This window comes from Papio anubis, chromosome 14 (assembly GCF_008728515.1).
Source record: "Papio anubis isolate 15944 chromosome 14, Panubis1.0, whole genome shotgun sequence".
Taxonomy (NCBI): domain Eukaryota; kingdom Metazoa; phylum Chordata; class Mammalia; order Primates; family Cercopithecidae; genus Papio; species Papio anubis.
In genome coordinates, this window is record NC_044989.1 from 43,948,136 (window position 1) to 43,960,755 (window position 12,620).

The following is a 12,620-nucleotide window of genomic DNA, read 5'->3' on the forward strand; positions in this document are numbered from 1 at the left end:
TATAACCCCCTGTAACCATCTGTGTCTTGTTACATTCTTCACTAGATTATTTCAAAGCAAATGGAGATGGAATTTTGTTGAGTGGATTTGTTAGAAGCATAGGAATACAGCATAATCACAGGCCCTGGAGCAAGAGTTGTTTCATGATCAAACATGGAAACCCAGGTTGGCAGAGAAGGACATGGGGCCAGGAGGGGACTGATAAGCTAGAATAAAATGGAAGGATCAAGGGGCTTAAAATTATGAGTGAGGTCAAAGAATAAGAGCGTGGGCCAAGCATGGTGGCTGTAATCCCAGCACTTTGGGAGGCCAAGGTGGGAGGATCACCTGAGGTCAGAAGTTTGAGACCAGCCTGGCCAACATGGTGAAACCCTGTCTTCACTAAAAATACAAAAATTAGCCAGGCATGGCAGCACATGCCTGTAATCCCAGCTACTCAGGAGACTGAGACAGGAGAATCACTGGAACCCGGGAGATGGAGGTTGCAGTGAGCCAAGATTGTGCCACTGTGCTTCAGACTGGGCAACATGGTGAGACTCCATCTCAAACAAACAAACAAAAAAACCCAAGAATAGGAGTGCGGTAAGTGAGAGGGGGAGGGAAGCAGGAGGAACTGAGAGGAAGTTGTGATCAGAGAGCAGAAAGTCAATTGCAGAAGTGGGATTTTTGTCTGTAAATCCCAGTAAAGAAAAAAGGATTAGGGTATGGCTGAGGGGATGGGCGGCAAAAGTGGAAGGACAGCAAAGGTTATTAGAAGTGAAGAGCGCAAGGATGTGGAGACAGTGTGGCAAGAGGCAAGGGCCAGGGTGGGAGCCAGACTGCCTGGGCACAAGTCCTGGCTCTGCCACTTACCACCTGTGTGACCTTGAAGAAGTTACTTACAGGCTCTGTGCCTTAGCATCCTCACCTGTAAAATGGGGGTAATAATAGAGCCAACCTCACAAGGTACTGGGAGGATTAAATGAGTTATTTAAACATATAAATTGTGTTAGAACAGTGCCTGGCATATCATAAACACACACAAAAAAAATGCTAGCTATTATCATCTGAGAGTTTCACCTTGATAGTGAAGTCAGCAAGGCTGGTGGCAGGATTTGTGGTGGAGAGCACTACAGGGATGGGCTTATGGGGAAGGAGAGAATACCGTAGGGGCTTATGGTTTGTGCTGTGGCAAGGGCTCATTGGGATATGATGTACTGTTTGTCTTCAAAATTTCAAACAAAACCAATAGGAACTACCTTTGTTATGGAGGCATGGTAAAAAAAATTACTCTTTTAATTAGTTCACTTTGAGATTTGAGGTTGCCTTTAAATTTTCATGAGGATTCTTCTAGTATAATTTGTTTTCTAATTTTTTAAAGAGTAAGTCAGGGTTTTAAGAAATTCTAGGCTGGGTGCGGTGGCTCACACCCATAATCCCAGCACTTCGGGAGGCCGAGGCGGGCAGATCACGAGGTCAAGAGATTGAGACCACCCTGGCCAACATGGTGAAACCCCATCTCTACTAAAAATGCAAAAATTAGCTGGCCATGGTAGCAAACGCCTGTAGTCCCAGCTACTCGGGAGGCTGAAGCAGGAAAATAGCTTGAACCCGGGAGGTGGAGGTTGCAGTGAGCGGAGATTGCGCCACTGCACTCCAGCCTGGGTGACAGAGCGAGACTCTGTATCCAAAAAAAAAAAAAATCCTAATGCAAGATTTATGTATAAAGATAGATTGTTAAAACACAGCTTTTACAGTGAATTGGCAAAGGTCTTCATTAATTTGCCGTTCTTCAAAGGCATACATTGTTCTCTTTTAAAGACAAATCATTTCAGAAGCACACTGTCTATAGCCAGATGCATTATACTTCAGTTTTTATGAGACTTCTTTCTGGAGATTGTTTAAAGAAGAAAAGAAAAAAACACCCCACACAACGCTATTTAAAGCTTCCAGGATATTTGTCTGTAAATATGTTTCTAAATTTAATTAAATTGAAACATGTCTCAAATGAAACATTTTTTGTTTTGTCTCAAACAGTATTCTAAATCCATCAAACCGTTAGGTGGTGGAGTTACTCGTTTGCTTAAACCGTTTGAAAAGCCCAAAGGCTGACTGGGTTTATGAGCTTAAAAGAAAACGTGTTTTCCTTCTTATTCATAGTGAGGACAGAAGCATTCATTGAGTAACCACTGCTATCCTTTATTTATGTTTTCGTATTTGGCTCTCACCATAGCCCAGTTGTGAGCCTCTTTGCACTCTTGATGAAAATATTTAGCATACTGCTAATTGTCTTCCTCACAAGGCTGTGAGCTTCCTGAGAAAGGAGACTGTATCTTGTTCAAATCTGTTTCTCCAGGACCTATATCACTTACTGACTATTCAAAGTCAAGAGCTAGATTCAAATTCTGTCCCAGTCACTTAGCTTAGTACCTGATATATAGGAGGTACTCAATTTACAGCAATAGCTTTTAACATTATTTTATTACTTTGTATGATTACTTCTAAGAAGGCATCAAATGTTTTTGAATGAATGACTGTTTTACATTTGGGAAATTACTAGAATTCTTTAGGTTTTCATCTTCTCAGTTCTTTTTTATTTTTATTTTATTTTATTTTATTTTTGAGACGGAGTCTGCTCTGTAGCCCAGGCTGGAGTGCAGTGGTGTGATCTCGGCTCACTGCAACCTCCGCCTCCCGGGTTCAAGCAATTCTCCTGTTTCAGCCTCCCGAGTAGCTGGGACTACAGATGTCCACTACCATGCCTGGTTAATTTTTGTATTTTTAGTAGAGATGGGGTTTCACCATATTGGTCAGGCTGGTCTTGAACTCCTGACCTCAGGTGATCCACCTGCCTCGGCCCCCCAAAGTCCTGAGCTTACAGGCATGAACCACCGTGCCCGGCCTTCATCTTCTCACTTCTAACGTTAGAGTGTTAACCTAGAGAGCCACAGGACTATTGGAAATCTGTGAAATATGGAAACTATGAAATATACTTACTGGTGAAATTGCACTTTCTCTTCTTTATGTTAATGCATTTATGGGGTACAAGTTCTATTCTGTTACTTGCATTGATTGCATAGTGATTCTGTCAGAGCTTTTAGGATACCCATCACTCGTAATAACATACATTGTACCCCATTACATAATCACAATCCACCCCTCCACTCCGTTCTTTATCCATCTGTGAAACCTCAGTCCTATGCATAGTATTTGATGCACAGTAAACATTCATTATATGTTGAATGGTGAGCACTAAAGCAAAACTTGCCATTCTACTCCTGTTAACAGGTAAATCTTTTTTTTTTTTTCTTACAACTTTTATTTTAGATATAGGGGTACATGTGCAGGTTTGTTACATGTGAATATTGCATGATGCTGAGGTTTGGAGTACAGATCCCCTCACCCAGCTAGTGAGCATGGTACCTGATAGGTAGTTTTTTAACCCAGCCACCCCGGTTCCCTCTACCCTGGTAGTCCACAGTGTCTGTTGTTTCCATATTTATGTCCATGTGTGCTCAATGTGTAACAGGTAAATCTTAAACAGCATTGGACCATCTATTAGGAATATCACTTATATCTGGGCAAACTGAATACCTATAGAAACTCGAATAGAGTATATAAGCTATACTTTAAGGTGTCAGAGTTCTGGGCTACATTTGTAATTCATTGAAATATGATTTCAGGTAAAACATGGATATTCCAAGAGAGTCTGGTGTACACTAATAGGAAAGACATTGTATTATTTTCGGAGTCAAGAAGATAAGGTATGTATGTATTTTTAATATGCCAATTGAAATAACTTTTTGTTTGTTAGGGCTTAAACTTTTCCTTTTCACTCTTCTCTTACTTTGTAAAACTTCAGAATCTTTATGAGGTTGATATTTGGTATAATCTGGTGCAACCGAGATAATTATACAAAGATCTATCACCTACACCTACAAGGGTCTTGATTCTTAATTACAAGCCTTAGCAACTTTTAATTAATGCATCTTCTAAGACCTAGAAAAGTCTTCTTCTACTCCCTCCCCACAACCATCAGTTTCTTATATTTTCCCAGGTTCTTACAGACCAGATAAGGTTGACAGAAGGAAGCAGCAAGTTAGGAAAGAAAACCTAAAAAGGAAAAAGAATCTAGTTCTGTGCCAGGCCCTCAAATTCCCGAATACCACTTATCTACCCATCCATCTGCCTGTTTATATTCTGTTTATTAATGTTTAATCCCCTCCACAAAAGAATCTGAATTATTTTTAATTTCAGAGTAAAAAGACGGGGTATCTACCCAAAGGTAAAATGCATGCCCAGTCATCGCTGCGGGTATTCTGTGTCACCTTTGGGTAACTGAAACTATAAAAGTTGAACCAACATGGGCCATGAGTACTTATATAATATAATGATGTCCGCTCCTCTGAAGAGCAGCCTGTGACTGTTACTGTGTTAATGAGACTAAACTTCTTGGTCTAGTGACCACGTGGGACAGTTAGTATTTCTCCCTCCCATTTAACAGACTACACTCTCAGGTCTGACCAGCTATATTTAAAATACATGCCGTTATACTCAATATTGCTAATGGGGTGGAGATTAACACAGACAACCATTAAAAACAATGCTGAGGCCAGGCACGATGGCTCATGCCTATAATCCCAGCACTTTGGGAGGCCAAGAGGTGGGAGGATTGTTTGAGCCCAGGAGTTTGAGACCAGCCTGGACAACACAGCAGGACCCTGTCTCTACAAAAAATTTAAAAATTAGCTGAGTGTGGTAGTGCGTGCCTGTAGTCCCAACTACTAGGGAGGCCAAGGTTGGAGGATCACTTGAGCCTGGAAGGTGGAGGATACCAAAGTTCTTGTTCTCACGGCCAAGGAGATCTAGGTCGTGGACACACACAGACAGAGTGAGTTTAGGGCAGGAGTTTAGTAGACAGTGCAAAAGGAAAAAACAGCTCTCCATCACAGAGAAGGGTCCCGAGTGGGTTGCCAAGTTGTAGTAAAAATATCAAGGTTTTTATAAATGGGCTAGTGAGGAGGGGGCTCGTAAGGAGGGGATATCTTATCCTCCTGATGGTTTAGTTGGGACCAGGTGTGCTATCCGTACAGAACAGTTTTTTTTGTTTGTTTTTTGTTTTTTGTTTTTTTTTTATCAGCTGTGTCTCATTCCCTGACCACATAGGCTGACTCTTAGTCTGTGTTTCTTCGTCCTGGTTATCTGGGAGGGAGAGTTTCTGTGTTTGTTCCCATCTTCTTGCAGCTGTAGGCACCCCCCACCCCCAAGTCTGCTTTTAGCTTCCCTATCTTAGTGTGCCAAAGGGAAAAGAATGTGCTTATTAAGGCCCACTGTTTTATTGGGGCCCATTGTACAAGTGTGAAGTTTGGTAATTACCCAGGAGACCTTCCCCACTCCTGTGCCGAAGCTGTCTTGTCTGTGTTTTACTGTCTGCTCTTTCAGGCTGCTTGTTGTGAGAAGAGAAGTGATTTCCTTGAACTGCATGAGGTTAGAAAAGGAGCTATCTTTGAGCTGCTTTTTTTTTTTTTTTTTTTTTTTCAGGCTTAATTCACTTTATTTTTCTTGTATAAAAACCCTATGTTGTAGCCACAGCTGGAGCCTGGGTCCGTTGCACGGAGACTCTGGTGCGGGTCTTGACAAGGTGGTCAGTGAATTCCTGATAGGGAGACTTGGTAAACACAGTCTCCTTCCAGAGGTCAGGGGTCAGGTAGCTGTAGGTCTTAGAGATGGCATCAAAGGTGGCCTTGGCGAAGTTGCCCAGGGTGGCAGTGCAGCCCCGGGCTGAGGTGTAGCAGTCATCGACACCAGCCATCATGAGCAGCTTCTTGGGCATAGGTGCTGAGACGATGCCAGTGCCCCTGGGTGCAGGGATGAGGTGCACCAGCACAGAGCCACAGCGGTCTGTCACCTTGCAAGGGACGATGTGGGGCTTGCCAATCTTGTTCCCCCAGTAGCCTCTGCGCTCAGGGACAATGGAGAGTTTGACCAGGATGATGGCCCCACAAATGGCAGTGGCCACCTCCTTGGAGCACTTAACACCCAGGCGGACATGGCCATTGTAGTCCCCGATAGCAACAAACGCCTTGAACCTGGTGCGCTGGCCAGCACGGGTCTGCTTCTGCACCGGCATAATCTTCAAAAACTCGTCTTTGAGAGAGGCCCCCAAGAAAAAATCAATGATCTCAGATTCCTTAATGGGCAGGGAGAAGAGGTAGATCTCCTCCAGGGACTTGATCTTCATGTCCTTGACCAAGCAGCCCAGCTTGGTGACGGGCATCCACTCCTTATCCTCAGCCTTGTCTCCGCGGCCCCTCAAGGCCCCGGATGCCACTGCCGAAACCTCCGCGGAAGCCACCGCGGTTCCCCATCCCAGGGCTACCAGGGCCACCAGGGCCTCCAGGCACCCCCGCTGCACCGGCGTCGTCCACCATTTGGTGTTTTCTCGGAGAAGCTGAGCTGCTTTTTTTAAAAGGAAAGTTTTCTGCTGGGGACTCACTTTACCCTAACTGTCTATCTAAATAATTTCTTTCTGCCTCCTATAACAATTTTAGTACAGCTGAATCATCTGAACTACTGTATAGAAGTAGCACCTTGCTTTTTCCTCAAAAGTTAAATCTCTAATATGTATATGGTTCTTTCATATTACTCTTGGGCTCTTTGGTTGTTGCCACTACTTTTGTTACACTATGGATGATCAAATTGCCTCTAGGCATCATTTTTAAAAAGATATGTTATGCTTGTGTGGTGGCTCAGGCTTGTGATCCCAGCACTTTGGGAGACTGAGGCAGGAGGATTCTTTGAGCCCCAGAGTTTGAGACTGGCCTGGGGAATGTAGCAAGACCCTATCTCCAAACAAAAAAAAAATTTTTTTAATCAGCTGGTTATGGTGCCATGTGCCTGTAGTGCTAGCTATTTGGGAGGCTGAGATGGAAGGATCCCTTAAGCCCAGGAGTTCGAGGTTACAGTGAGGTTACTGATTGAGCCACTGCACTCCAGCCTGGGAGACCCAATCCTGTCTCTAAAAAAAAAAAGGAAAATAAAAAAATTTAAAAGTATGCTTTATAAATTTAAAAATGAAAAAGACTATGAAACATTTTAGTAGGAAAAGATTTAGAAAATGCCTTCCTCATAATTACTAACATTTACTTTAGTTTCCTTTAGGTCAGATCAAACTCTGGGAGGCTAAAGTGGAAGAGGTCGACCGATCTTGTGATTCAGATGAAGATTATGAAGCCAGTGGACGCAGTCTGTTATCCACACATTATACTATTGTTATCCATCCCAAAGACCAAGGTCCGACTTACCTCCTAATTGGATCCAAGCATGAAAAGGTATTCAAAGACTTATTGGTTGATTTAGAATGATGTAGACTAATATTATTCAGATATTTGTAATAATTGTCAAATCAATGTAATGGAAATAAGGAAGAAAATTTTGCTATAGACTTTCAACTCTGTTTTCAGAGATTATTTACCTCCCTGGAAATGAGCCTTGTTCAAATATGTCATTTTCCAATCCTGTTGGTAAAAGTGGTATCAAGGCTGAAATTAGTGCATGGAAGTGGAGGGCTAAAGGACCTTATGTTAAAAATGTGAATCTCTCAGACTGAGTATTTTTTGGTAAATCTAAGGACTCCATTTTATATTTTTGACTAATTTTATTAAAATTTGGGCTTAGATACTTTGGAAAATTAATTATTTTATGTATTATATGTGCATGTAGTCATTTATGATAAAGGAGGTATCACAAATTAATGGGTAAGTAATGTATCATTCAATACATAGGGTTATGTATTTATTATATATTGAGGAAATTGGCTACTTAGGAAACATTAGTTTTTCATCTCATACAGATAGCAAAATAATTTCCAGATGAATTTAAAGAGTTAAAAGAATTCAATGAAATTATTTTTTAAGAGGGCCTTTATCTGATTTCTGAATCAGAAGTACTTTCTAAGAAAACAAAAAGGTGGACCGGGCGCGGTGGCTCACGTCCATCCCAGCACTTTGGGAAGCCGAAGCAGGTGGATCACAAGGTCAGGAGATGGAGACCATCTTGGCCAACATGTTGAAACCCTGTCTCTGCTAAAATACAAAAATTAGCCAGGCAAGGTGGCGCGTGCCTGTAATCCCAGCTACTTGGGAGGCTGAGGCAGGGGAATCACTTGAACCCGGGAAGCAGAGGTTGCAGTGAACCGAGATCGCACCACTGAACTACAGCCTGGTGACAGAGCAAGACTCCATCTCAAAAAAAAAAAAAAGAAAGAAAGAAAGAATGAAAACAAAAAGGCAGTGTAAGAAATCAGAGTGCAAATGGTTGATAGATTTGACTATAAAAATTGAAATAATTCTTTCTGTCAAATATTGTCATAAATATGACTAAAAAGATAATACAGAAAACAAAATATTTCATGGATGGCTACTGTATCCTTAACATATAAACAACTCTTTATAGATTATTATTGTTACTATTGGTCATTGTTTTTGAGCACATGTATCAGGCCAAGTGCTAAGTATATCTCTTCTTCATCCTTCCAATTACCCTCTGTGGGAGGTGACCTTATTCCCATTTGTAGGTGGAAAGACTGAAGAACTTTTTTGTGGTCACACATCTGGCAAGAGGCAGAGTTGATATTAGACCCCTGTCTCTAACCACAGTGCCTGTGTTCCTGAACACTTGCCTCTGCTACCTCTCATTTGATTTGAAAAGGACTATGTTTCTAGTAGAAAAATGGAAAGAGGGCCTGACGAACAACTTACTGAGGAATTTAATGGCTAATGAATGCTTACACTCATCTGTAATCAAAGATATGCACATTTAAAAGTGATAAAGCTTTTATTGTCTCTGAGGTTATCAAAGATTTTAAAAATTATGCTAGTGAAGCTATGAGGAGGGAAGCACTCCTATACACTACTGGTGGGAATAGAAATTAGTGTAAATGCTTTGGAAAGTACTTTGAAAATATGTTTCAAGAATTCCTGAAAGTTTTCACGCCCTAGTAATGACTCATAATTCTATTTCAAAAAATATATACTAAGAAAATGTTGGCCAGGCACCGTAGCTCACGCCTGTAATCCTAGCACTTTGGGAGGCCAAGACAGGTGGATCACCTGAGGTCAGGAGTTCGAGGCCAGCCTGGCCAACCCGGTGAAACTCTGTCTCTACTAAAAATACAAAAAGTAGCTGGGCGTGGTGACAGGTGCCTGTAATCCTAGCTACTCAGGAGGCGGAGGCAGGAGAATCACTTGAACCTGGAGGCGGAGGTTGCAGTGAATCGAGATCATGCCGTTGCACTCCAGCCTGGGTGACATAGCAAGACTCTGTCTCAGAAAAAAAAAGAAAAAGAAAAAGAAAGAGAAAGAAAATGTTAGTAAACGCAGCCAAACATTTATGTATAGTTTGTTCGACACAATACTCATTTAAAAAAAAAAAAAACAGAGTTTCACTCTGTCACTAGGCTAGAGTGCGGTGGCATGATCTCGGCTCACTGCAACCCCTGCCTCCGGGGTTCAAGAGATTCTCTTGCCTCAGCCTCCTGAACAGCTGCGACTACAGGCGTGCACCACAGCTGGGACTACAGGCGTGCACCACAATGCCCGGCTAATTTTTGTATTTTTAGTAGAGACAAGGTTTCACCACATTGGCCAGGCTGGTCTCAAACCCCTGACCTCAAGTGATCCACCCTCCTTGGCCTCTTAAAATGCTGGGATTACAGGTGTGAGCCACCATGCCCGGCCTATAATACTCTTTTTCAAGTAATTTTATTTTTTAAGGATTTTAAACATGGAAAATATAACATTTCCTTTTCAGTTAACAGGTGATAGCTGTCACAGTATTTTTTATCAGTGAGAAGTTAGTAACCATCATAACGTTCAGCAATAAGAAATTGCTTAAATAAATATGGTATGTCCATATGTGTAATAGAATATCCTGCAGTCATTAAAACTTGTTTATAAAGAATTTCTAGCAACAAGGGAGTGCTTGTACTATATTACTAAAATTCAGAAATTATCCTCTACTTTTAGAATAATTCAACTATGTAAAAATTTAATCTACATATATATTTTCATAGAGAAAAAAAAGACCAGAAATCTCTGGTGAATGGGATAAGATGGATATTATGTTTTCTTTAAATTTTCTGGATTTCCAAAATATCCTGTATGTATCACTCTGGGAGCCAGATTTTTAATTTCATAGGATTTATTTATTTTATAAAAGAATATCAGCTGGTTGTATTTAGTCTCTTAACATGTGTTATTCTTCTTAATTTTGTCATGCTTTTCTAAGACGCATCTGAAGAAAATAAGAAAAATGTGAATAATGGGAAAAGGTAATATAAACACAGTTCAAGTGAGCATGCCTCAGAATGGTTTGAATAAATGGCTTTTCATTATTATTCAAAATTAAAGCAAGTGGTTCGTTTCCATCTCAAAGTTTTCTACTGTTTATGCAAGTTTTTATTTTTTTGAGTAATCAAAACTGTGTCTTCACATTTCTGTTAATATGTTCTGATTTTCAGGACACCTGGCTTTACCATCTGACTGTTGCAGCTGGAAGCAACAATGTCAACGTTGGATCTGAATTTGAACAACTGGTTTGCAAATTGCTCAACATAGACGGGGAGCCTTGTAAGTTCATAAATATATAAATAAAGCTTTATGGTTTATGAAATGGACCTCAACCCACTTAGCCTAATGGAGTTTTCACTTAATGGGTTCCTGTTTCCCTGAAATATACCCACCTTTTCACTGCCTTTGTTCATTATGGGAGAGAATTCTCTCTGTGGCTCTTTGGCTGCAGGGACACCATCATTCCTTATTAGGCTGTGTCAGGTCACCTCCCTCGGCCTTTGCTTCCATTGCTCCTCTGCTTGGAATGCCCCCTTCCTTGGCAGTCCTCACCAACATAATGAAACCTCACCTAGCCTTAGGAGATCCCCCAGCCAGCCCCCTCCAGCTCAGCATCTGGCTCATAAAAGGTGCTTCATCAATGTTAAAATTATGTCCTAATACGCTTTGTCACTTAATTCTTTTATAGCAAGCTTGTCCAACCTGCAACCGACAGGTGGCATGCGGCCCAGCATGGCTTTGAATGTGACCCAACACAAATTCCTAAACTTTCTTAAAACATTACGAAATTTCTTTCTGAGGTTTTTTGTTTTTAAGCCCATCAGCTATCATTTTATATTTTATGTGTGGCCCAAGACAATTCTTCTTCCAATGTGGCCCAGGGAAACCAAAAGATTTATAGCATTTGTAATTTTGCATTGAAATTAAGTTTTTGTTTTGTTTTTGAGACAGAGTCTCACTCTGTCACCCAGGCTGGAGTGCAGTGGCATGATCTCAGCTCACTGCACCCTCTGCCTCTTGGGCTCAAGTGATCCTCCTGCCTCAGCCTCCTGAGTAGCTAGGACCACAGGCGTGCACCACCATGCCCAGCTAATTTTTGTATCGTTGGCAGAGATGGGGTTTCGTCATGGCAAAGGCTGGTCTTGAACTCCTGAGCTCAAGTAATCCGCCCACCTCGGCCTCCCAGAGTGCTGGCATTCCAGGCATGAGCCACTGTGCCTAGTCTGAAATGAATTTTTATGGCTAAGGTTTCCCCACTGAGAGTCTAGATTCTATCCTATGCTTTACACACTAAGAGAGACCATATTTTATTTGCCGTGTCCAACACAGGAATTTAATAAATACTGATTTTAGGAATGCCTTCAAGTTCCTCTTTATCTTTATATCTCTTTCTACTTTGGCTTCTCCTCTCTAGAGAAGTTCTAGATCTTTCTCCAGCTCTTTCTCATATATAGTCATGCCCACTACCTAGGTCACCAATCTTTAGCACATTTAAGCAATGTGTTAGTGCCCTGGTAGACTTATTGCAATAAATAGGCTTACTTATTGCAGCCTAGTAAATTAGGACCCAACTCTTCAAGATTATCCAAAACAAGAACATGTCTCACTCATAACTGGCAGCTAAACTGTGAGGATGCAAAGGCATAAGAATGACAGAATAGACTTTGGGGACTCAGGGGGAAAGGGTGGGAAGCGGGTGAGGCAAATCAGGTTCAGTATATACTGCTCAGGTGATGGGTGCACCAAAATCTTCCAAATCAACACTAAGGAACTTACTCATGTAACCAAATACCACCTATGGAAATTTTTAAAATTAATAAAAAAAAGAAAACAAACAAACAAACAAAAAAAACAGTAACATGAGAATCCCAATGGCCTGGCTACCAAAATAAAATAATGTTGCCAAAGAGTTTTTTTCTGACCTTTGTGACTTAAAGTTGTGAGCCAAGCCTGAATGAGCTAATGTCTAGAGGATGAATTTAATGGGAGGCCGAAATAAGTGGTTTATTCAGTTTTCTGTTCATATTTTATTCTGCATTTAGCCTCGCAGATATGGAGACACCCCACTTTGTGTCACAGTAAAGAAGGAATCATTTCTCCTCTGACAACTCTACCTTCTGAAGCCCTACAGACAGAAGCTATTAAATTATTTAAGGTAAAATATTTATACGTTGTTAAATTATTTAAGGTAAAATACTTATATGTTGTTAAATAATTGGAAAAAAATTAAAAATAACATTTTGGGTTACAAAATTTTACTCCAAGATAATTCAAAATGTGTTTATTATTATT

At 41.0% G+C, this 12,620-nt stretch overlaps 1 protein-coding gene and 1 pseudogene across 5 annotated transcripts in view; one reads left to right on the top strand and one right to left on the bottom strand.

Moving 5' to 3' along the window:
• PLEKHH2 (pleckstrin homology, MyTH4 and FERM domain containing H2) overlaps positions 1-12,620 on the top strand; it is a 124,969-nt gene that overhangs the window by 74,765 nt on the left and 37,584 nt on the right. For all 4 annotated transcript variants that reach the window (XM_031655126.1, XM_021924790.2, XM_021924791.2 and 1 more), the window contains 4 exons: positions 3,663-3,743; positions 7,131-7,310; positions 10,499-10,607; positions 12,371-12,483. In XM_031655126.1, coding sequence (XP_031510986.1) covers positions 3,663-3,743; positions 7,131-7,310; positions 10,499-10,607; positions 12,371-12,483 — 483 coding nt within the window. The remainder of the gene's footprint in view (positions 1-3,662; positions 3,744-7,130; positions 7,311-10,498; positions 10,608-12,370; positions 12,484-12,620) is intronic.
• On the bottom strand, positions 5,518-6,410 carry LOC103876899 (annotated as a pseudogene). Its single transcript, XR_636337.4, has one exon. The product of XR_636337.4 is annotated as a 40S ribosomal protein S2 pseudogene (transcript).